General features: G+C 39.5%; 2 protein-coding genes across 2 annotated transcripts; both read left to right on the plus strand.

Moving 5' to 3' along the window:
- Positions 1 to 9: 9 nt before the first annotated feature.
- On the plus strand, positions 10 to 15,001 carry nol8 (nucleolar protein 8). The gene is made up of 18 exons (XM_086293116.1): positions 10 to 169; positions 834 to 962; positions 1,548 to 1,610; positions 2,448 to 2,526; positions 2,782 to 2,938; positions 3,116 to 3,402; positions 3,908 to 4,164; positions 4,741 to 6,272; positions 6,711 to 6,914; positions 7,083 to 7,196; positions 7,314 to 7,410; positions 7,840 to 7,972; positions 8,064 to 8,147; positions 9,368 to 9,663; positions 9,765 to 9,906; positions 10,147 to 10,208; positions 10,460 to 10,542; positions 11,842 to 15,001. Exons 2-18 carry the CDS (start codon positions 842 to 844, stop codon positions 11,899 to 11,901), a joined length of 3,771 nt encoding a protein of 1,256 aa, XP_086149242.1. The 5' UTR covers positions 10 to 169; positions 834 to 841; the 3' UTR covers positions 11,902 to 15,001.
- A 144-nt stretch (positions 15,002 to 15,145) lies between these two features.
- On the plus strand, positions 15,146 to 22,445 carry gpr37l1a (G protein-coupled receptor 37 like 1a). Its single transcript, XM_086293126.1, has 2 exons — positions 15,146 to 16,006; positions 19,659 to 22,445. The coding sequence occupies exons 1-2, from the start codon at positions 15,365 to 15,367 to the stop codon at positions 20,679 to 20,681; spliced, it is 1,665 nt and encodes a 554-aa protein (XP_086149252.1). The 5' UTR covers positions 15,146 to 15,364; the 3' UTR covers positions 20,682 to 22,445.
- The last annotated feature ends 3,176 nt before the right edge of the window (positions 22,446 to 25,621 follow it).

Consider the following 25,621-nt stretch of genomic DNA (forward strand, 5'->3'; position numbering starts at 1 on the left):
ATGTACCGGCATCCCTTAGCAGCGAGTTCGTTTATTTATTCATTTTTAAACCACCGTTGAGTCTACGGAACATTTGGGTGGTTCCCGAGAAAAATGTTACGGACGGATTTATCTGCAGGACCTCAGCTCCGGACAGAAATTGTGGTAACACCAGCTGGATACATGTGAGGTAAACATTTGTAGCTTTTCGGACTTTTTATGTAAAAATGCTCGCGATAACAAATAAGAGTAGTTATAAATCGACTCACTTAGAGATCATATATGTAGTAGATGCTCTGTGATTTATGTTATGCTCTATTTCTGGAGTTCCTCCAGGCTGAAATGGATTTACTGGATCCACTCAGTTGCTTACAGCTAAAACCTGAGGCTCTGCTCTCAGTCCAGTCCTCTTAAGTTTATTCATTTTGGACGCTGCTTTAAAAGGTGTTTCGGCTTTAAAGTTATTATGAAGTCTTTGGTTTGTAATTTCGTTGGATTGTGCTGTATTATACTGAGACGCACAATGTGCAGTGCAATGGAGTGGACACAATATTAGAAACAGTAAAACACAATTCAGAACCGTACAGACGAGCAGATCTCATCTGGCCTGATCTTTCATGCGAGCAGTGAGAGTATCTGTAGATTTATGAGAAGCATTTTGCTTTTCGCTTTTTGTTTGAATATGAATCTATTTTTTGTATGACTTTCCTGCATGTTTTACAAATGGTTATGTATGCAGTATTTATAAATGTGTAAAATATGCGAGGTAGTGATAGTGTACTTACTATGCCTGGTAGATCAGCTGAACATCAATTTACAAAGCTTTTTAAAGTGTAGCCACCTTATACTTACAGTCACAGCAATGCGGCGACTGTACGTCGGTGGGTTAAGCCACACGGTCACTGAGAAGGATCTGAAGGATCGATTTGGAAAGTTTGGAGCCGTTGAGGATGTGGAGCTCCGGACCAGGAAAGACCCAGAGGGTGAGGAATCCAGTATACACTGACACACTTTGACAGCCAGAATGGTGACAGTAACGATGTTTAAATTCTGTTTATCTAATTTTATTGAAATCACCTTTCACATTCAGCACTGTCACTATCAGGTACTTGTGCAATTGTTGTATTGGAAGGCATCTGATATTAACGAACCAGCAGCATTCATTTATGTATAACTTTATTTGTTAAAAGTTAAAATCCAAAGAAAACTAAACTCTAAAGCATTTTCTTATTTTACTGTGCATTTCTATTTAAAACAAGAAAACATACTTAAAGTTTGAACTTATTTACATCTAATTTGCATTGAAAAATCTTTAGCTGTTGTTCTCACACTCCACAAATTATACAACTTTATTTACAAGTGATGCTTAAATACAAGATGTCAGGGCTGCTCTGAACATTAAAAAGATTTTCAATACAACTGTGAAAGTTTAGTTTACTTTTTTATTTTTTTGGTCAGGGACAATAAAAATTAATCAGAAAAAGCATAATCGAAAATAGATTTATGATCATTATGTTTTGTTCATTATGAATTCTTACATCTTGATAATCTTATTGTTCCTCCTGCAGGTGTTCCCTTTAAAACCTTTGGCTATGTCAACATCAATATTTCAGATGCCGACCTGAAGAAATGTAAGTGACCATAGCTGCCGCTGAAAATCCTCAGATTTAACCCCGAGGTCTAAGTCATTATCAGTGACAACCCCAAACATGTGTTTTAGGATTTAAGGGTTGTCATCCCCACTAAGTAAGTGGGGTTAGGTTAATTGGAGACTCTAAATTGTCCACAGGCGTGAATGCGGGAGTGAATGTGAGTACAAATGGTTGTCTGTGTATATGTGTTAGCCCTGCGACACACTGGCGACCTGTCCAGGGTATACCCTGCCTCTCGCCCTAAGACAGCTGGGATAGGCTCCAGCGCCGTCCGCAACCCTGAAAAGGATAAGCGGAAGCAAATGGATGGATGGATGGATGTTATGCTCCAAGGTGCATAACACAAATACAACACAACAAAAGCAATATATACAAAAACCAGGAATAAGAAGCGTAGTTACAGTATATTTAAGTCTAAATAAGAATTGAGAGAAGCACAGATGACTATTTTGAGGGGAAAAAGTAAATAATTTCTTATGTGTGTCAGTGAGAATTATTTTTTTGTTTGTTTTATATTTACCAAAACCTTGGAGAAAACAAACATATTCTGTGAGCATAGGGTTGGAGTTGTCACCAGTGATGACTTAGACCTCACAGGGTTAACTAACTTATGTAACTAATATTCATTCACACTGTTAGTGGGACGCCTCATCCGCCAAACTGAAGGAACCCTTCATCTAAACATGTAGTTAACACTTTCAGTGAGAATTATGTTTGTGTTGTTTGCACCATTGAGTAAATTTTCTACAGTCTGCTTTCTAAACTAACATTAAAAAAAAACTGTTGCATTATGAGATTGGTGTGTTTCCTCTGCAGGCCTGACAGTGCTAAACAAGTCTAAATGGAAAGGGGGAACTCTGCAGATTGAAATAGCAAAAGAGAGTTTCCTGCACAGGTACAACCACGTCGATCGCGCCATGTAAATCTAACACTGACAGAAAAGTGGAAATTATTATTGAATTATTAGGGGGGTGATTTTTTTTTAACTCAGACTTTAATATCAAGGCTCACAACTGTTGATTGTCTGGTTTGAAAATTCTGGATTTTACCGTATGTTCACCAATCTTAAAAATTTGATCTCTGTACCTGTAGAAAATTATTCCTATCTATTAGCTTGAGAGCTAAAAGCTCTGTATTGACTGTGTCATAGGCTGGCTCAGGAGCGGCAGGAGTCAGTAGAGCAGCATCTCCAACAGCCTGCAGCTGAGGACAAGAGACAGAAGCTTCTGGACTCACTGAGTAAAGCTGGTGTGGACAACTTCACCATGAAGGCTGCGGTTCCGGGGACCGAAATCCCAGGACACAAGGTCTAGTCATACTCTTTCCCTCAAGACATGATTATAACGAATGCACTTGCTCTCTTGTGGGGTCATGTAGTCACAATGTGGAAACCAATTCTTTTAAAAATTGAATCCCCTTAACATAAATTATTACATTTTAGTTTTAAGGGTTTAAGGTTGGTGTTGACTGTCCTCTGGTTTCAGGACTGGGTGGTCAGTAAATTTGGACGGGTCCTCCCCATCTTGCAGCTCAGAAGTCAGAAAGGCAGCAAATCTCGAAACCTGAAGTACGACCCATCAAAATACAGCCACAATATTCGCAAACTGGACCGAAACACCATCCCTGATGAGGCCACACCTGTGACCCAGCTCACCTGGGAGGTCCAGGGTGGGGATGACGAAATCAGTAAGAAGAGGCGGGGAGAGTTCCCCCCATGTGAGCCATGGAGACCCAAGAAGAGTCGGACAGACAATGTTTCTGGCAGAACCAGGTATCCATGTGACCTTTTCAGACTATTCAAGTAAACCAGGTTTGATTTGGTTAATCCACAAGGTCTCAGTTGGTTTCTGTCTCCGAGGGCCTCTGGGATTTTAGATTTTCCTTCCTCGATCCACTTTGCCTCCTGGACATTTTCTGTAATTTCTGGGATGCCCAGGTGTTAGCTTTGGAATTATGAGGGATATCTACTGGTACAAGTGATTCTGACATATTTATTTCTGGAGTTAAGATAACTTTTTTTTTTAATGACTAAAACCTCTAATGGATTTATTGTGTTCTTCAAGCCACCTGGTTTCTGAACTTGTTAGAAGTCCACACTTGTTCCTGACATTCCATATTTCCATTTTTGTTTAATTCTCAAAGGTTCCTATCAGATTTCCTGATGTTCCTAGAGCTTTGCAAGCTTTCAATAATCCGTTCTGATTCATGGTTTCTGGGTTTTTGGAATACCAGTTTCTGAATATTTAGTGTCCCTTCCTTTTGTTGATTTACCTTAGATTTGAACACCCTGTCAACTCTGTCAATCGCACTGAGGGTCATCAGCTCACCAACGGATTTGAAAAACAAAACAACCACAGACTGGCACAGAAGAAGTGGACACGCTTTACTGACAACGATGCCGACTCAGAAGAGGAAATCCGCAGGCTGGTGGCAGCTCAGCAGACCTCCCATGTTACACCACAGCAGCAGGAGGTGGAGGAGGATAATCTGGAAGTGGTTGGATATGACTTCTTAGCAAAATCTGCATGCATAGGTAACAGATGTGTTTGAAACAGGCAGTTTGCGCATTTTAAAAATTCAAATTTGTCATTGTTTATGTTTACAATTCTACCTAAGTGATGAGTTTAACTTTATGGCTGCTTATTCATTTTACTTTCAAATGCACATGTAGGTTCACGTGTGCAAAAATGCAATAACAAAGACTTCTCACACAGGATTCTGTTGTACTGAAGTAACCATGAAAGCCACAGGTTTCATTTTGTATGATTTTATTTGTACTTTGACGAGCAGAAAAGATGCCAAATTCTTAAACAGATTACATCAAGTAACCTGATTTTTATTTGTGGATTTTTGTGCCACATTGACTGCTAATTCTATGTAGTGCGTGTGTGGATGCAGATTTCTAGGGAAGAGTGCAGTATTAGCTTTATTCAAACCATGATATCAGGGATGTTCTTTCATTGAGTGACGCTGATCAGTACCAAATTATGTCAAAAGTCACTACAGTAAAAATAATAGAATTAAATATAAGTGAATCATTGTCATTTTCTCCATCCCAGAAAAAAAAATTGATCTTTGGAATAGCAGGTTTTCCTCTTTGTGATTCCAGGTGATCAAGACAAGGATGACTACGACTCTGCTGACACAGATGAACTCTTTGCATCGAGGAAACCTCCTCCTGCTAAATGTCAGGAGAAACATACTCCCCCAACAGCAGAGCACCTCTCAGGAAACAACACAGACAAGAAGAGAAAAACAAAGAAGAAGAGAAAAGCTGGAGAGCAAGAGGAAGAGGACGGATCAACAGATGATGAAGAACACCTTACTTCTAGAAAACCGTCCTGCGTGCAGCAAAAGAGGGATTCTAGTGAACAGAAGCTAAATAAGAAAACTCGTGACCTCCCTGTCGTAAGGCCGTCCTCATCAGAATCAGATAGGGATGAGGAAGATGAGGGTGATGAAGTAGACTCGGTAGATTCATGTTCAGACTCTGATTATGAAGCCATGTTTTCTAATATCACCCATCTGGAGATCTCCCTGGCTGACCTGCAGAGGCTAGCTGAGGCGGCCCAGCAGAACTCAAAGACTGTAGCTCCCAGCTTCCTCGGAGCTGGACTAGAACAAGAAACGCTTTTCCCGTCTTTTCCTGCAGAGCAACCTGCTCCAAAGAAAGGCTCCACGCCTGAAGAGATCCTCGCCATGATAATGGAGGACGACAGCAGCGAGGATGAACAGAAGAAGAAAAAGAGGAAAAGACAAGCTGTCACGTCAGCACCACTGCCTGCCTTCCAGGGCACAAAAGCATTGAATGAGGTATCGGAAGACGAGGAGGAGGACGATGGAAGAGGAAGAGAGGTTAAAAAACAGAAGATGAACGCTGATTCTACACAACTGGTTCACAAAGAAACAGACAGCAAAACCATCACAAGCGTAAGAGACCAGAATCATGCAGAAACTAAGATTTCAGACAGCAGTGAGCAAGAAGAGGATGACGATGAAGAAGAAGAAGAAGAAGATGAGAGTGATGATGGTGATGATGATGATGAAGAAGATGAGAGTGATGATGGTGATGATGATGATGAAGAAGAAGATGAGAGTGATGATGGTGATGATGAAGATGAAGAAGATGAGAGTGATGATGGTGATGATGAAGATGAGAGTGATGAGGAGGAGGAGGAAAAAGGAAAGATTATAAAAGACATGGTTCCTCCTGATGTTTTAAAAAAGGTTACAACTAAAGTTTGTGTAAACACAGAAAAGGCTGAGACTGAGTCTTCGTCTAGCAGTGAAGAAGAGGAGGAGGAAGTGAAGCAGGGGAGGGTGAACTCCAGTCAGATTGTTGTAAATGTTAAATCTGCAGGCAAGGCTTCACCTTCATCCTGCAGCTCATCTGGAAAGGATAAGAATGAGCCGCAGGTCATTTCTGCTAAAGGGGGTGTGAAAGCAGCTTTGAACAGGGAAACCTCCACCAGTGAGGAAGAGGAGGAGGAAGAGCTGGCACTCCCCCGGATGGCATTAGGAGTTGAGGAGGAAGAGGAGCGGCAGAGACAGGCCAACATGAGGAGGCTGGCTGCTGTACAGCAACGACAGAAAGAGGCCGAAGAACATAAAAAACTCATCCAGGGAGCACTAGCCAACCTGGTGAGAGCGCAGCGTGTTTATAAGATTGTTATTGTAATAAACTGATTAGTTTGGAATTATTTTAACCTAGTTAATAAAATCAAAGCAGTACTTGAGGTTTGGAAGGGTTTTTGATTGATGTTTCTTTGGAAAACAAACAAACAAACAAACTAATCTGTAGGACAGAACACAGAATTATAATTTTTCATTATTAATGTAAAATTTCATGGTTTGATTGTTTGTTTGTTTTTAAATATATATTTTTTTCTGATATTAAGAACCTAAAAACATGTCAAGTATATCTACATATTCCTCACTACCTTTAAAAGCAGGCAGAAAAGTTTCAATAAAACTTTAGTCCTCTTTGTGTGCTGAAGGCTTCAGATTTTCTTATGACACAATTCGTATTATTTATTAATAATAATTACTGATAATGATAAAACGCTGTTTCTTCATTAGGATGCTCCCGTGGCAGGAGCAGGGAAACACATCGTATTTGGCTCTGACGATGAAGAAGATGATGGTAATGACGATGGAGATCAGCAGAGGATGGACTCAGAGGTCTTAGCATCAAGGAAGACACTCTTCCAGGACGGCCAATCAGAGGATGAGGCCACTGGTGATGAAGCCACAGCAAATAAAAGTGTCAAAGTAAAAGCAGAGGTGAGTGAGTGCTGAGCTAAGGTCTCTGAACTGGAATATAAGAATTTAAAGCTGCATTCATCCACCTTTATTTCACCAAAGATGGTTATTATCAGTAGACATCTTAACTGATCGTGATAATGTGGCTCTAAACGGGCTGTTTTTTAACTTTGCATTTGTGTGTTTCAGATGCGTCTGAAGTCATCGGGCCCTCAGCTGTTTGGCGGCAGTGACGATGAAGATGAGGAGGATGGCAGCAGGTTTGACATCAAGCCTCAGTTTGAGGGTCAAGCGGGACAGAAGGTGAGAAAAGAAGTTCCACACTGTTGCACAGAGGTGGTCATAATGTTTTAGCTCAACCGTGGACTTGTGCAAACTCGAAACTTCGCACTAAATATTGGTTTGTTGTTTTTTGCTCAGCTGATGGCGCTGCAGTCTCGCTTCGGGACAGATGAGCGTTTCCGGATGGACTCTCGCTTTCTGGAGGAGGATGAAGAGGTTAAAGAGGAGGATGCAGGTGAGACTGTGAATGCAGGTACAGTAGCTGGTAAATGCAGGAAAGTAGATCAAGATGGAGAAACCCCGTGTTTTTTTTTTTTATGTGCTCCGGACCAGGTTATTTACAGCATAACACAACTACCATTAATTTCTTCCTATAAGATATTATGGACCTTGGTGTGCTTTTATTTTCTGAAGCTACATAAATCCTTTTGAAATATGGAAAATATCATCAGTCTATTAAAGCATCACCAGCTGGCCTGAAATTACACAGATGTTATAGATAAAATATTTTTTATTAACAAAACAGTCAAGCTAATTTTCTGTTTGAAAGCAGAAAGGTTTTACCAGTTTAGTTGTGCTGTAACACAACCTCTTTATGTTGTACGTCATGCACACTTCTTTATCTTCGATTCTAAGAATTATTTGTTACGTGTTTGTGATTCAGAGACAAAGAAAACCCTGGTGGAAGATGATGAGGATTTGGAGGAAGAGAAGAAGAAGACCCTGTCTATTCTGCAGAGTGTTCTTGGCCAACAACACTGCAGCAGCAAGACTGCTGGCAAAGCCAAGAAGTTCAAGTGAGCTTCACACAGCTTCTGAACTGGAACAAGTCATATTCACTGTGGAGAAAATAAAGAAACTTAAAGCTGTGTGACTGTGTGTTTGCAGAGATGTGTCAGCGCTTCATTACGACCCCAGCAAGGAAGAACATGCTGCATTTGAGACCAAGAAAGAGGAAGTCAAGAAGGAGAGGTACAAGCTCAGAAACATGAATTTCCACCTATTTTTCTTAAGTTCTCTAAATAAACTATATTAACACTGTGTTAAGCTTAATGGATAGTTCTAGGATTTTGTAGTTTGTTGTTTTAGACAAATCCAGTAGAAACTTCTGCACCAGCGGTCCCCAACCCCCAGGCCACGGACCAGTACCGGGCTGCGAGAGTTGATGCTCGGGTGTGAAATTTATGATTTTCAGGGTTTCTATCAGCTTTTATCTTTACTTTTTTAAATAGTTTTTATCATTAACTCCGTCTTTTCCCATGTGTTATGAATAAATCTTCTTTTTTCTGGGTACCGGTACTGGTTTTATTTTGTTGTGTTTATCCACTACACCTATTGTCGGATGTAAACCGGTCTGTGGCACAAAAAAGGTTGGGGACCGCTGTTCTACACTCTTTCTATGGTATTTGTTTCCACTAAACACTTCAAAACTAGATCAGAAAAAGTAGTAAGAGATGGAAATTTCTTTTTGCGGGAAGATGTTTCTGACAAACACTGTTCAGTCAAACAAGTAGTACATTTGTTTGGATATTATTTTCCGCAGTGGATTTAATACAAGCCCTGCGACACACTGGCGACCTGTCCAGGGTGTACTCCGCCTCTCGCCCTAAGACAGCTGAGATATGCTCCAGCGCCCCTGCCAAAGCAGATGGATTTAATACGTCAGATAATCATTATTATTGTAGGTGCCAGACTTTGACAAGAAACTACCTAAGTAAAAATAATATATAACAGTGAGTGACTTTACTACTTGTAAGTCAGCTCAGCACAGACCCAGACAGACTACATTTAGGGAATATCAGGGTTTTATTTTTCTGGGCTCACACACTGTAAACAACACAATGGCTGTGTGCTTCTTAAAAAGAACTCGGGCATGCTCAAGTGTCACTCAGCCTTCCCTCCTCTGCCTGAATCACTCTGCCCATCCTCTCCACCTGCAGCTGAGCAGAAACATCACCCTACTGCAACACAATCATAACTATGGTTCTGTGTGTCATCATTGTACTGGTTTTACTGTTAAACCTGAATTCTAACAATGTTTGTAATGTTGTTGTTTTTTTGCGGTACTCAATATTTATGTCAATAAATGGTTTAATATGGTTTTTGCAAAGTTACAATAATAAAATAAAGTTTTTAGCATTCACATGTGCAGGAAACCAGAAAATTCAACCTGTGATCTGTTGTCTTCACAGCAAAGCTGCCAGGAAGAAGAAACGTGAGGAAGCTCAAAAGCTTCCTGAGGTTTCTAAAGAGATTTATTACGACGTGTCAGGTGACCTGAAGACCGTGTTTGGTCAGAGCAAGGATGAGACGGATCAACAAGAAGAGAAGATGAACTGGGACCAGAAGGAGGAAGAAGAAGAGCGTAAAGAGAAGGAGGAAGAGTCAGCCCCGCTGCTCTCTGTTCCCAGTGTGGAAAAAGAGGATTTGTGTGGATTTAAATTTTCCTTCTTTGGAGATGACACAGAGACAGGAAGTAAAGAGACAGGTAGGTAGAGCCTGAACTGATCTTAATCTTCCAAATACATGAATGCTGTTGTTTTTGGGTTTGTTTGTTTGTTTTTAATCTTTTCATTTTTCTCTAAACAGCCGACTACAAGGTAGAGGCCATTCAAGCTCCAAAGGTGTCATGGCATCAAGACCCACGTTTCCATGACAGCAGCTCAGAGGAGGAAGAGGATGAGCAGGAGGAAGATGAGGAGCAAGGCAACACCACAGCTAAAACTACAGAGTACGAAAAACAATCTGTGTTTGATTAGGAACTATTTATGAGAAAGATGAGAGCATTGTTGCCAGTTATTTTTGGTTCATTAACACAGCTGCTTTCACACACCTGACCAATCAAAGCATGAAGTGGATATGACTGTGAGATTGTTATGAAAGGAGACAGGAGATTGAAGGTGTGTTGAATCGATACAAAGAAAATACAGTATGATCTGAGCTTTTGTGTGTTTTTGTTGCGTTTTTACAGAGTGGTGATGCCGTCACACACTGAGTTCTTCTTCTTTTACCCTGATGATGACAGACTGACAGGTAGGATGGTGATTCCAAAGGAAATAAAAGAAAATTATCTTATTAGCTGTCTGTGAGAGTCAACATGTGTGTGGGTACATTTTTTTGCAAACTCAGAGGTGACAGAACTTATTAAACTGGTATCCAGCAGCTGGTTAGATCTGCAGTCATGTCAGTGGAGATTTCCAAATTTTTGTTGTTGCTTTTTTTTTTTTTTTTTTTTAATTGATAAAGGTTCTGATGTGTGATCTGAACACTGTTTTCTCCTTTAGATGGTCCCAAGTCGTTCTGGCGTGTGTCTGAGTTGGAGGAGCAGAGGGAGCAGTGGGAGGAGAGGAGGAGTGCACTCAGACAGGTACAGAGTTTGTATGAACACTGCTAAAACCGGTCAAGAAGTTAAACCTTGTTAGATGCTAAATCTTCGGTTTTAAGAATTTTTTTAAATTTTTTTTTTAATGAGAAACATAGCTCCACAATTTGCTTTCACAGTGAGTGTGGTATACATTGCATATCATAACTTTATTACACTGCCAGACTGTTTTTGTAACACTAGGTTTTTTTTAGTTTTTCTGAAAAAATCCAGTAAAATCTCTCATCTAGACCAAAAAAGGCACATATCTACACTCCCCTTAAAACCACTGCTGCTAATACTGGTAATTGAGTACCTTAAGGTGCCAATCAGTGAGGCAGTGTTAGAGAGAGTTGTGACTTATACACCTCTTACCCACCTTCTGGATGTTATTTGGTTTACTAACTGTCATCTAAGTATAAATCATATGGTACACATTGCAACTTCTTTGTGTTTTGGCTCAGACAATAAAAGTAAACAAGACACAGGTTGTGGTGCTAAGGTCACCCTTCTACCCTGTACAGACATGTGATGCCACGGAGCTTAGAGGCCTTACAGCCTGTTCACCGGGAACATCTTGTGCAAACAAGCCTTTATTCCTTGACTTCATACCTGGCAGTATTACTTGCTTAGACCTCTGTGTCAGCAGACCTGATCTCTCTAAATAAAACTTAAGCTTCCCGTTTGTCCATTCATCCATTTTCTTTAGTGCTTATCCAGCTCAGGCATGCAGGGGTGCTGGAGCCTGTTCCAGCTGTCATAGCTTGAGAGAATGAATGCTGGACAGGTTACCAGGCACTGACAGGTGGTCTACTTAATGATCTTGAAACCCAGCTACAGCGGCAGTGAGAAACGTCTGCAGTGGCAAGGCATCAGCCCAGAAACCCATAAGAGCAGCGAACCCAGCTGTCGTCCTAACCGCATGATCTCACAAAGTTCTAGCCCGTGATGGATGAAAGTAATCAAGAAGACAGAATTGGAGCAGAAAGATGTGTTTTAAAGTTTTGAAGCGACAGATTGTGGAGAAATTTTTCTCTATGACGAGTAACTTAGATAAAAATATTAGAGCTTTAAAAAAAATACTGTTTATGAGTTCAACATTTTCTTTGAAGTTGTTCGTGGGAGCATTTATGAGCACTGTCAGACAGTTCCATTACCAACCACAACTCTTTGTCTTCATGCAAGTCAAATCTGTAGGTGCATAAAAATGTCTTTGCCAAGTCTGATAATTATGTAGGAGTGAAGACGTAAAGTGGCTCAAGTTATTCAGTAAACATGTTTCGGCTTTCCCGTCTGTGTTCACAGGAGTACCGCAAGAAGCACAAGGATGCTCGGAGGAAGCTGACGTCCTCCCTGAAGAGCTGAGGATTGTGGGCAATGAAGTCTTTGTGTTTCAGCACTCACTGCCCTGAATTCGTGCCTGACAGAATTCATGCCTGACCGATCATTTCTCCTTTCTTGGTGCTAATTTTTTGGCTCGGACTGATTGTAGCAGTCAGCAGGATGGAGAGCAGATGGCTGCCAAAGACAGTGAACTCATCTGAATGTTTAATATCGTCCAGAGTTTCAGATTAAATGTTTATTTTAGTGGATATTAATATTTTTGATGAGATATTTTGTAGTAAGTTTGTTTTTTGTTTTTTGTAAACAGCAGGTGTTACCTGCTGTGAAAACATGAGTTCATATAAGCAGCAGCTCCCACTTATGGAGGACCAAACCTGCTATAAAAGTGGACAAATAAATAAATATGCTTCTTCAAATTAAAATAAGAATAAATGAAAATGAAAGGTATAACTTAACTAAACATTTTCTTTTCCATTGTTTCTGGTTTCAGGCATATTATCTTATCATTATCTTTTTTTTTTTAAATCTCACCATTTTTACCCCTCCGCCTGTAAATGGCTGATAGGATATTGTTGTCACCCTGCTGGGCGGGCAGCATGAACACTCAAGTTTGTCAGTGCGATAACTCATAAATGAGGCGATGTAGGAGCTTCAAATTGATACCATAGTGCAGCTACTAAAACTCTCCCCTGAGTTTGAATCTTGTTGACCTCAAGCTAAAGGTCAGAGGTCAAGCTACCTGAAAATATTGTAAATTCCATAACTCAAGAAGGAAGACACCTAGGATTTTCAAATTGATATCGTAGGTGTATCTACTAAACTCACACAAGTTCAAATTCCAGTGACCTTGGCCTCAAGGTCAGAGGTTAAGTCCTCTGAAAATCTTTTGAATGTGCTAACTTCAGGATGTAGGATTTTGAAATTGATGTCTACTAGGAGGCTGAGGGGTAGCACTGGCGGTCGTTTTCTCTTCCGGGTTTGGTCTTCCGCACTTCTGAGATGAGCCACTTTGAATGAGAATATTGAAGCTCCTGTCGCCACTTTGGACCTGTTACCTCATGAAGGTCACTATGAGGAGAGGTTTCAGTCTCCCTTTGTGTTTTGTAAAATAATTTGAATGCTTTCAGTTTATGGGAAAAAGTTTATTAGATACACGTAACTCAAACCAGTCCAGTCTAACGAAGAGTCAATTTAGGATAAGATGAGCTTTATTCTCACTGTGAGCACAAACATAAAATATAATTGGAAAAAGCATATCTGTTGTATATAGACCAATGTTGCTGTAGTTAACTAAAAGCTAAATAAGAAAAAAAAAACTAGACTTTTGAAAAATAATTCAAAGTAACTGAAACCATTTTGTGAACTTGGAAAAATAAAATAAAATTAACAGTCCTAATGAGAGCAGCTTTAACAATGCTGAGAGTTATTATAACCAATTACGTTATAATAACTTATTTGGTTAACTTTGACTTTCAGGTCCGAATTAAAATGTTCCAATATTTTATTTTTATTAATTTCAATTAAATTGTATTCATACAGTGCCAAATCACAACAACAGTTGCCTCAAGGCACTTTGTATTGTAAGGTAGACCCTACAATAATACAGCAAAGAAAACCGCAAAAATCATATGACGCCCTATGAGCCAGCGCGTTGGCGGCAGTGTGAAGGAAAAACTCCCCTTTAACAGGAAGAAACCTCCAGCAGAACCAGGCTCAGGGATGGGCGGCCATCTGCTGCAATTGCATGGGGTGAGAGAAGGAAGACAGGATAAAAGACATGCTGTGAATAATAACTAACTAAATGCAGAAAGGTGTATAAACACATTGTGCATGGACGGTGACTGAAGGAGCAATACTCAATGCATCATGGGAAATCCCCCAGCAGCCTACACCTACTGCATGTCTGACTACCTGAAGAACTAATAACAGCCTCACCTGTGCTTTGTGTATTTTGTTCATCAGCAAATATCAGATTTCTAAAATACTAACTTAAGAATATTGACAAGGTAAACATTGTTCTTGCAGAGCACTAGTATGGTATTACAGTAGTAGTAATACAGCTAAACAAAAACAAAACTGAGGTAATAGTCTTTGGCGCCAAAGAAAAACGATTGCAGGTCACCAGAGAACTTCAATCTATACATCTAAAAACCACAAACCAGGCGAGAAATTTGGGTGTAGTGATGGATGCAGACCTAAACTTAGAAAAACACATTAAGACAATAACAAAGTCAGCTTACTATCACCTCAAGAATATATCAAGGATAAAAGATCTGATGTCTCAACAGGACCTGGAAAAACTAGTCCATGCATTCATCTTTAGTAGGCTTGACTACTGTAACAGCATCTTTACAGGTCTACCTAAAAAATCAGTCAGACAACTACAGCTCATTCAGAACTCTGCTGCTCGAGTCCTCACTAAGACCAAAAAAGTGGACCACATCAGTCCAGCTCTGAGGTCCTTACACTGGCTGCCTGTCCGTCAGAGGATAGACTTTAAAGTTATGATGCTGGTCTATAAAGCTCTGAATGGTTTAGGACTAAAATACATCAGTGACCTCCTGACCCAGTATGAACCTTCCAGATCCCTCAGGTCATCTGGATCTGGTCTTTTATCAGTTCCCAGAGTCAGAACCAGACACGGAGAAGCTGCATTCAGCTTTTATGCTCCATATACCTCGAACAAACTCCCAGAAAGCCTCAGATCAGCTGAAACACTCAGTTTATTTAAATCCAGGTTGAAGACTCACCTATTCTCAGCTGCATTTGAATAAAGCACCAAATCCACACTGTTAAGCTTAAATTTCAAAACTTACATTTAACTACTGATTTTATCTACTGTTCTGATTTTATCCGTTTTGATTTTATATACTGTTTTGTTTGTTTGTTAATTAGTTTGTTTGTTTGCTTGTTTTAATCAATTTTAAATCATGCTTTTTATTTGTTTTTGTTTCTAATGTCTCTGTAAAGCACTTTGAATCACCTTGTTGTTGAATTGTGCTATACAAATAAACTTGCCTTGCCTTGCCTAGTAGTGTCTCATATTCTACACTAAACATAAAATAGTTTTTTAGAAAAGGTAAATATTGTCTAGCATTCTTGGATTTCTTGGAGTTTAATATAATTCACTGCATGTGTCATCTTTATCCAACTGTCTGGTGTTTGGACCTTAACTTAGTTTGTTCCAGTCAGTATGGAGCTCTTAAAGAGCGATCTGTGGTCACAAGACTTTTTTTATGACCCCTTTTTTTATTATTTTGAAATGTGTCACCGGAAACTCCGTGTTTTCTTCACGGTGTCTTGATGTTGGCCAATAACAAGTGCTGGAAACTGAGCAGCAGACTCCAAACTTCTCCGTCAGGACTGGAGAGAAGCTGAGCTGCATCACAAACAACTTTTTTTTTTATTTCAGGAGTGAAGTTTTTCTGCAGCACATGTCTGTGACACACACGGATAACACGGAGCAGTTGCATTTATTTAAAAAATGAGCTCGGTTTGGTGTGTTTTGCTCCTCTTTCTGCACTGCGCGGAGCTCCGGTACGCAGCTCCGCTGGAGGCGCAGCAGGCAGAGGATGCTGGCGCACTACCTGCGCGCAGCCAGGCGTCTCTCTCTCCGGAGAGGAGCTCTCTGAACGGGTTTCAAAGTTCAGGACTGCCCGGTGTAAAGCGAGTGGCCCGAGGAGCCAAAGATGGGGGCTTCAGGAAAAAAGAACCGGTTCCCGCCAACAGTTTAGGGCACCCGCGCCGGTACGACGACCCGAGCGCCTACTTCACCACACCGCGGACGTCCCGCTTCACCTCCGCCCCGGTGGGGAACCACTCGTCCGGCCGCGGTTCAGGGCTACACAACCCGCTGTTCCCAGTTACCGACGGCTCCTACTGGGCGTACGCAGTCATGCTGCTCGCGCTCGTCCTGTTCGCCGCGGGCATCGTTGGCAACCTCGCGCTCATGTGCATCGTATGGCACAACTTCTACCTGAAGAGCGCGTGGAACAGCATCCTGGCGGGCCTGGCCTTCTGGGATTTCCTCGTGCTGTTCTTCTGCCTGCCTGTGGTCATCTTCCACGAGCTCACCTTGAAAAGGTTGCTAGGAGACCTGTCCTGCAGGCTCGTGCCCTACCTGGAGGTAAGGAGGAGGTGAAGGTGCGCGTGAAGGAAGTGTTTTAGTATTTAGCCTACAAGCAGCACCTTTTAGTGTCGTGTGAACACCTTGTAACTTTCACACACCCGAGTTTTACCATGTACCAACTTTTTCCTGTGTTTCCATAAATTCCCTTAATCAGTGCCGAGATAAATTGTTTAATAAATACTTACATGTTTATTATAGATGCACTTAAAGTGTTGCCAGGTGAAGAATCTGCGTAATACTTTGTTCAGCTGTTTTACTGAAATGTTTAAATATATTGTCACTTAATTTGTCTTTAAGTCATTTCAGTTTTTTGATGCAATACATTTAAACACAATCGACCTCGATCAAAGTAATTAAGACATCAATAAACTGTGGTAATAAATTAAATAAAAGCTGAAGCATCAAAAAACAAGAAAAGCGATTATAAATTAAACACAACAATGAAAACTGCCTGAAGATACTAAACTATTCAACAATTAAATTCATGATTAAAGAGTGATCAATGATTAAAACTGAATGCGATGTTGACTTTTCTTTTTTTTAATCTAATGGATAGACTCTAATGTCATTATGATTAATCTTTGATTTTACTGAAATACATTTCTAAATTGTGTGAAATAAGTAAAAAATATCTATGATCTCCTGACTCAATTCTAAATACATTTATGAAACATCAAGTTCTAGGATAGTGATATAAAAAGTTCAGTGATATAAAAACACTTTTATACTCATTTAGTTGATTGGAGGTCATTTTCTGCAGGTAATCTTTCATTGGTTGTTTATTTTAGCATCATCCTCACTGCAGCCATTCAGAATTGAACATTTCTGCACAGATAGCGAGGCAGCGAGGCAAACTTTCACACAAGCATGGAAGTTTTTACAGCTCGTGTTTGACTGATTTTAAGTGATTTCCAGTTTAATAAAGAGACCTCCAGGTCTGATGAATGGCCCGTTTGTGTCTTTGTTCCTCCTCAGTTTCAGCAGCCTTTACTTTGAACAAACGTCCGTTATGGTCTGTTTGGCCTCTTCACCCGTCTGTTATGAACCATCAGGGGAGGCTAGTGTGGGGCCCCAGCATGAAGAGGCTCTTCTTCCTCAAGAACGAAACAGTAAAATACAGAGACGTAGTTTTCAAGAATGGTGGTGTTTATGTGCAGGTGCAGCTCCAAAACTAAGTCTCAGTAATGAAAGAGAAACTGTTGCTAATCCTGATGAATCAATGAATGAACAAAGAAAGAAAAGAAATAGAGATATCAGGCCGTCACTGAAAGAGAGCTCCATTTCTTTAAATGCAGAATACCAGCTCAGGATGGGCCAGCAGCAGCTCAGTTTGGAATTAAAAAAAGCTTTTGTACATGTTTTTAAATCTCTATTTTGAGGCCCAGTGTACACCTGAGTTTAACTGGCATACAGGGAAAAAAGGCTTCCGGCTTATATGGAGGATAAAAGTACAAATAAAGATATTGCTTTAAAAATGTAGTGATTAATCAGACGAAGCAAAAACAGATTAGACACTTGGGATATAAAATGGTATTTAAAGAATGCTCTTGAATATGTCCTCTTTTAGTGTTTAGCCTAAATACAATTTGAGATGCTGACATTTAACTCAGTGGATCTTCTCTGCATCACACAACAGTGATGTTACTTTGATTCGCTGCCTTGGACAACAGAAATTTAAAGAACGTATCATAGAAGACCACCGGGTTTTAAGGACCTACTGAAAAATAGTTTTCATGATTAAATAGTCTTGTCATTATGTAAAATATCAGAAATGAATGAAAAGCAAGACGGTTACAATTCCTTAAAGACCAAATGATTTAAAGGTATTGGAAGAGGCCTCATTTAGAGGTCAGTTAAAAGCTGAAGCAAGAGCTTAATTTAGATTTACTCTCACTGAGCGATGAATGCTTCAGCACAGAGATAAAGTCCTGCAGCCTGTGGAGTCTTTGTTTTTGGCTCTAAACCAGCTCTGTCCGCCTACACAGCTTCAGATCACTGAAGTGGAGTTTCACTAATTTGTAATAACAGCTTGTGTGAAGCAGTCTTTAACAAGGTCAGGCTGCCGGCCTCCTCTATTCTTTGCAGCTTTACCTATTTTTATGCTAATGAGTGAATTAATTTCTGGTTAATGAATTACTGTTGTTTTGTTTTTCTAAATGCTCTTTTACTGAACAGTACTGAAGCAGGTCAGGCTGCCAGCTGCCCTGTGCTCCGTTAGTTAAACTATTTTCATGCTAATTAAAGCTCTGTGCTAATTATCTTGAGTTGTGTCTTAACAGTCTGAGGTCGTTAAGCACTGACAGAGGGAGGACAAGTCTCTGTAATGATAGTAAGTGTTTCTGGCCAAAACCACCAACTTTAATGGGCACGAGGCACCAATTACTGTCCGCAGTACGAAGGCTAAGAGCTTTTACAACACAATGACCTTTTTCCCCCTCTGTGTGTCCTTTCATTTCTGTTTCTGTGTTCTGAATGTTAATGGAAAGTTGTCTTTGTAACTTTTTTCTTAATGCTTGTAAGATTTGTAATTTAGTCTGTAGCCGGCATAAAGAGCAGAGGAAATCCTCAAACATGCTTTCTTCAAAGCACTGGTTGAATTATATTAATTCTTATTAGCATCATCTTACTGTTTATGCCAGTTTGAAGTAAAATGGTTAAACAAAACAACCTTTAAAATCGTTAATAGTAACAATATTTTGTTAACTATTAATAAATTAGGTATTAATATTGTATTGAACATTTATTAAACATAAAAACAATATTTGGGTAACGTAATGGACCGTTCCATCAGGACAGGACAGATTTTTTTTCTCTCATTAACCGTGTGGTGACTGACTGGGACCTGTTCTGCAGCTTCAGAAGTTTGAGTCATGAGTGTAAAAGACCAAAACATAAATAACTAAAAATAATTAAGAAACATTTGTTCTGTCATGGCTCTGAGCGTAGACCCAAGATTTTGTATTTTTGGACTGAATCAGTTTGTTTTGGGGGTTTTGGAGCTAATATTTATTGTTTTGAAGGCGTCTTTAATCTTCGGTTATTTTTTACGTTATCTGGTCTCTGTTGGTGTTTAGTTCTGCTTATATTCAGATCTCTCAGTCTTTTTAAGTCTTCAATTCCATTTCTGAGTCCTTGTAATGTAGATAACCTTTCATGTGCTGTAACTTCTTTTGACCAACCACCTATCCCACATTGTGAGATGACCTTTTTTTTTAACAGAGCTCAAATGTGTTTCATGTGGCTTACTCCTATATTTTAAGTTATGCAAGCTCAAATATTTCAATCCAGAGTATTTATAGTATGAATGTAAAAAAAATTTCATGACTTCATTAAAATATTGAAGCATTTGTAGAAAAATAATCATCAGATTCTGAAAGGGTCAGGTGGGAGGCAGTGATTGATTTTTCAAGTTGGGCCCAGTGGGGGAATCAGCTACCATGGCTCTTTTTGAGGATAAAAAAATCACACCTGGAAACACGTCTACATTATATTTGCTTTTTTAAACCAAGATCCTCATGTTGATGTTGTGGTTTGAATTAGTATATGACTGCAATGCAACTGTGAATGAATGTCTGTCAGCAACTGCATTGATTCTTAGTGATGGCTTATTAATATTATTTTTTTCTGATCAATTTCCTCACTCTGTCAGGTGACCTCTTTGGGCGTGGCCACATTCAGCCTCTGTGCGCTCAGTATTGATCGTTTCCATGCAGCCACAGGCCCTGGGCCTCATCAGACTCCAAAGGTGGAGTCCTGCCAGTCCATCCTGTCCAAGCTGTCCGTCATCTGGGTGGGCTCCATGGTCTTAGCTGCCCCGGAGCTCCTGCTGTGGCAGCTCCTCCAGGAAACTGTCAGCCTGCCGACGCTTCCCAACGACCTACAGCAAAGCCAGCACGCAGGCTCACTGATGGCGGCCTTTAGAGGCCGGACTGAAAGGTTCAAGGTGGATATGTGTGTCCGTGAGCCATCTGTGGAGCTCCCAGAGAGCATCTACTCTCTGGTGCTGACCTATCACGAAGCTCGAATGTGGTGGTTCTTTGGGTGCTACCTTTGTTTGCCACTGCTCTTCACTCTGGCCTGCGATTTGGTGACAAAGCAGGTGTTAGCACAGCGACTACCACAGAAACCCAGCAGCGAAAAGGTGACTATCAGGTGCTCCTCCTCCTCTTCGTCTTCATCTTCGACAAAGAAAAAGCAGCATGTGAGGGAGCAGAGGCTACGCTCCACTGTGATGGCACTCACTGTCTTGTACATCACGTGCAACCTGCCAGAGAGTATTTGCAACATCACCCTGGCGTATATCTCTGTCCCAGTGACCGCTGCGCTTCCGGCTCTGGTTCTGCCAGCGTTGGGTCTGATTGGACAGTTCCTGCTGTTTGTGCGCTGCTCTGCGACGCCAGTGATGCTGCTGTGCCTGTGTCGCTCGCTGGGCCAGGCCTTCATGGACTGCTGCTGCTGCTGCTGTGAAGAGTGCCTCCCTGATGGCAACTCCTCTTCATCTTCCTCTGCCTCAACTGCTGCAACCTCCACCCTCTCCTCACCCACATCGCCTTCGCCAGTCTCCCTGTTTCCTTCCAGCAAAGAGGAGCCGATGAAGAGCCTGTTGCCGGCAGAACCAGCAGTCCATGAGAGAGTGAAAGACTCATCAGCAGCTATTGGGACACCCTGCTGAGGCTCAGAACATCACTTTAAAGGGTTATTTGGGGTTTAATACAACTTGGTTCTTAATTGGTAGTTTTGTCCAACATTTCAGTCGGGATAAGTATAGTCAAAAGATGGATTTACACCTGCATTAATTTACACTCGGTGACCTCCATCAACAAAAACAGACATGACAGATATGATATGAAAACAGGAACCAGAATGTAGGTGGGTTGCAAAGCAGCTTGCACAGGGGTGCAGTACATCTGAAATTGCTAAGGCATAAATTAAATTGCATGCTTCACATGAGATAGTTGGACATGTAGAAGCATATTAGCTAATCATCAGCTGATGTAGGTTTATCACTATGATCAGCTGATCTGAATGGATCATTACCTGTGTGTAACAATGTTATGCTTGATTTTACTACGATTCAAAGATCTGGGAGCACAGTTACATCACTAAGGAAGGAAGAGTTATCAGTACGGAAGAGAGGACGAGAAAGTTTGAAAAGATATCGGTATCGGGAAAGCTGTGTTCCAGTCTGTTTTTGTGATTTTAACCTTCATCTCTTAGGTCTAACAAAGGCGCTGTAGTGATTTTCCAACTAGGAGGAATTATTTGCACCCAGGTGTATCATTTTACTTTATAAATGCTGCCATTCTTCTTTTTTCCTTCTGCACAACTGAGTCCCATGCAAACCTTTTTCTGCGCTGTTAAGATTTCGAAACAGTCACTAGAAAATCTGTTCAGGTAAACCTTTTTTTCTAATGTGGTTTCTTGTTTGACTGATGAAGAATCAGATCTAAGCAAAAGTAAGGCAATGTTATGAATAAAATCTCAGCTAAATTCTACATACCGAATCGGAGCAAGTGCCCAGGTGTCTAAATACTTTTGGCAATACAGTGCATCTAAAAACTAGGTACCAGTGGTACAACCACCAGTCAAAGTTGTAGCTTGAAGCGAATCTGTGAATTATAGTGTGTGCTGACAAATGTTTACTTTTTTCTATTCCAGATATGTTTGATTAACTTGGAGGTTTGTTCTCAACTTGTCTGATCACCTGAGCTTTTTGATGTGAATACAGGTTATATATAAACTGCCATTTCATCAGCGCTCAGCTTTTAGATTCGTGATTACACTGTTATTGCAGGTGGTTAAACTTAGGGACAAAAATACCAAAATAAAATCCAAGTCGTTGTAAATGGTTCTTTACGTTTAGTCTGTATAAACTTGGGTAGAGCCACTGTAGAGCAGAAGTTTGTCAGACTAGCGTTAGGTAATTATTCAGATTATGGAGCATGTTCTAGATGGATTTAATTGATATGCCAGTTATTAAATGATATGTCATTGTTTTATGGTACAATTTACATTTCATAGTTATTGATAATTGTCTAATTCCCATTCAGGATATTTGCATCACATTTTCTAAGTACTGTATCAAAAAGAAAGTCATTTGAGTTTTGGGGGATTTTTTTTTTTTTTTGTAAGGCATTTAAACTGAATATGAAGAAATACAGCACCAGGACAACTACCAGCAGACTGATATTTTTCAACAGTTATTTGTTTTTTTTGTCTGTTCCTTTTTTAAAATATGTTATTTTACTGTTATTCCTCATACATAGCTGATCTGCACAGGAGACATCAAATATGTGGATACATAAAGTTCAGGTGGTACAGGTTCACAATGGGATCAATCAACATGCAGAAATGTGAAACAAAAGTTTGACTTTTTTTTACTTGTTTTATTATTTTGATTGAATAAAATACATTTTGAAAAAAAATGTGTTCTTTGTTTCTTTAATATCTGGCATAAACAACAGCAGACAGTAGACAAAACTATCCATCAATGACTTCATTTATGAAGAGAAATTAGTTATTAAGATAAAATGGTTTTGATTTTATTTTTTTTAATAAGCAAAAATAGCAATTTGAAAGCAAGACATTTATGAGGGTGTTTTATTTATTTTTTTCTATTAATAAATATATTGAAGTTGTATCAGTTTGCTGTTTACATCCTTGTCATTTGTGTTTACAGTGTAGGTTTACTGCATTATATGAAGGCCTTGCATTAGAGTGTGTTGTAGCTTATACTCAGTAAGTACACACCTCCAGCTAAGTTAAAAAATAACAATACCAAAAAAATTAATTAATAAAAAATTTTCATCTCATACACTAAAAAAGAAGAAAAAGCCCAAAAATGTAACTTTTTGAATACATGATTTGAATACATGTAAATTATCCCTGCAATTTTGTTACACAAGTAAAATGTCAGGTTTAATGGAATCAACTGAAATTTACTTGACTGATATACATTTGGTTTATACCAAGCACATTTTCCTTAATGATTAATTATTTGAATTTACCTTTGATTTTATATATTTAATATGTATTTTACTCAAAATTTGTGTTTATTGAGGGTGAAGAATCTCTTTTCATTGTATATATTTTTTATATTCTGCATCAGTGAACTTCACTTCTGCCTAGAAACAATGAACACACAGTGGGTTACATTGCATCAGTTCACATGTACACACTACACTTTGAGCTAAAGAGCCTGCAGAACTAAAACCTTTAACATGTTTGCCACAAAAAAGTCAGAAAGAAGAAAAAGTTCTCTCGATACTTCCAGGAACATCAGATTTGTTTTATTTTTAGTTTATAGACAATTCTGAATGTGATTAATGTTAAACCTACATGTAGAGACAGAAAAAACAGGCTGGAGGACAGTGAGAGAAAACATTTCCTGAAAGGTGCATTACATGTAATGAACATCTGAACTCTGGGTGATTGTTGTCTGGATTCATTTTCTTTAGCTGCAGACGGCTCATGAACACTCTGATGTCTACTGGAAAGAATGCCTCTGCGCTGTGATTCCAACACCCACAGACTCAGAACGCTCTTCATGCCTGACTGTGACACTCCTTTTTGTCATTATTCAATTATTGAAGGTCACAGCTTCACAATAAGTGCTGGCCTTTGAGTTCGAGCAGCCATAATGAACACAGTCACTCTATGACCAGTTGCTTAGGAGAACAGACAGGAATTCCTTGCTTTCCCAATTTTTATCCACCCATGTATTTTAAAGAGGCCCAGCCTGTTTTCTCCTTTTTCATATACTGACGTGAAAAAGTTTGTCATGCTTCCTCCAAATGTCAGCATTGTGCATACAATGTAGAGCAGCCAGAAAATTTCTTCAGCACAGGTATGTAAACACACACAAAAAAAAAACATTAAAAATTTATAATTATAAGAAAAACTTTCATATTATGCAGAAGGTAGAAGCAGGCGTTCACAACACTGAATCTGATGCACGATTTTTATATTTCAGTCCATTATTTTTGAAATTGTTCATTTATATCGTGACATATAAGATCATATCTTGTATCCCTCTGCAGAAAACATAATATATGGATGACGATATCTTTGTGGCCTAATAAATTTAAATTATAGATTTTATTCAGCTTGACATTGGACAGAGTAGTCGATATTTTGCACCTCGTTTCCTTCGCTGAATTCACGTCGCTGCACTGATTCAATATTCTGGATCTCAGCAATTCTCAAGCTTTAAAATACTCTTACACAAAATAATGGAAAATAGTACTTCTTATTCAGTCTGTTTGAACATAAATCATAAATAATGCTTTTTCCACATATTACATGAATCAATATGGGCATCTTGTGTCCTTAACCTATACGCATCAGGAATTAATAGTAATGATTTTCTGTGCCTTTTCACTAATGTGCAAAGCCAGCAGTTTCCACATGCAGTACCGGCTTATTACATAAAAAACATTACATACTTTTAACAGCATGTTACAGACAATGAATTATACAGTACATGTTGAGCTTTTCAGTGATGATCTCTGGGTAAAAACTCCTTTTGAGGCAATTTTTCTTCACCTTGTTTGATATTAATCTTGGTTAATATTAATGTTATCTTAGGCACACACCTGTGGCTGTGAGTAAAGACGGTCCGCCCACCTGGTAAACTTTTTATTTGCAAGGCTCAGCCAATTAGGACAAAGCTGGCCTGCAGAGCTACGCCCCCGCCCCTCTATGTCCAATATAAGATATATAAGGATTCCATTAAATTGGAAATCATGCAAAACTCATCAAAAGTCCAAGAATAAAATTCAGGAGATGAGAGTATTAGGCTTTCTTTAACTGCTTGCAGATAACTCACACAACTTCTGTGTCAATTATACATTTCAGAAAAAAAGGTTTGGAGTACTTTCCGTTAGGTTTCAGTAATACAAACGCTCCAGCAAATGGACAAAATTTCATTTGACACTTAATGAAGAGTAACAGAGCACCAGAGGTTGGGTTTGATTCAGGAAGGGTGTAAAATTCCATCAAATGAAACACACGGAGCTACCTGCTTATAGCAAAGGATCAGTTCAAAGTACCTTCATCTTCTGGATAAAAAAGCGGCCCCTGGATTTATCTGCTGTGCTAAAGCTCCCATCTCTTTAAATCCACCCTCTTTTTAATCCAGCTTTCTCCTGATTGGCTGCTCTTTGCAAACACACTGAACAAATCAGTCCAAATACCTAAAGTTGAGCCAGGTCTGTATTTGGGCTGAGGCTTGTGTATAGTTTGACCCAGAAAAGGTGATTGTCCGAGTGTCATGTGGCTCTACTTGGCTGGAAATCTGGGACAAAGAGGTTGGCTATATGTTTACGCGTAGAGTTACTTTCCTCATTTTTGGATTAGATAAAACTAAATGATAACTGCTTTCTGAACTTATTATTGGTCTTATTTTACCCAGTTTTTATCCGTTTTCCCTTCTGTGAAACCGATTAACACAAGTTAATGATTTCAAGCTGGCATATAATTTTGAGGTTGTTAATGTTCATTCTTGCAGGGAACAATCCCTGTGAAAGTTGTAAACAAAACAAAACAAAACCACAAGGAGGCACTTAAAAACCACAACAGACATGAAGCTGAATAAAAAAGTGGAGATCCAAA

The sequence above is a fragment of the Aulonocara sp. 'chitande type north' Nkhata Bay genome, linkage group LG5 (assembly GCF_057382095.1).
Source record: "Aulonocara sp. 'chitande type north' Nkhata Bay isolate Kocher_YH1m ecotype deep benthic linkage group LG5, A_spYH_male_GT1.1, whole genome shotgun sequence".
NCBI lineage: Eukaryota > Metazoa > Chordata > Actinopteri > Cichliformes > Cichlidae > Aulonocara > Aulonocara sp. 'chitande type north' Nkhata Bay.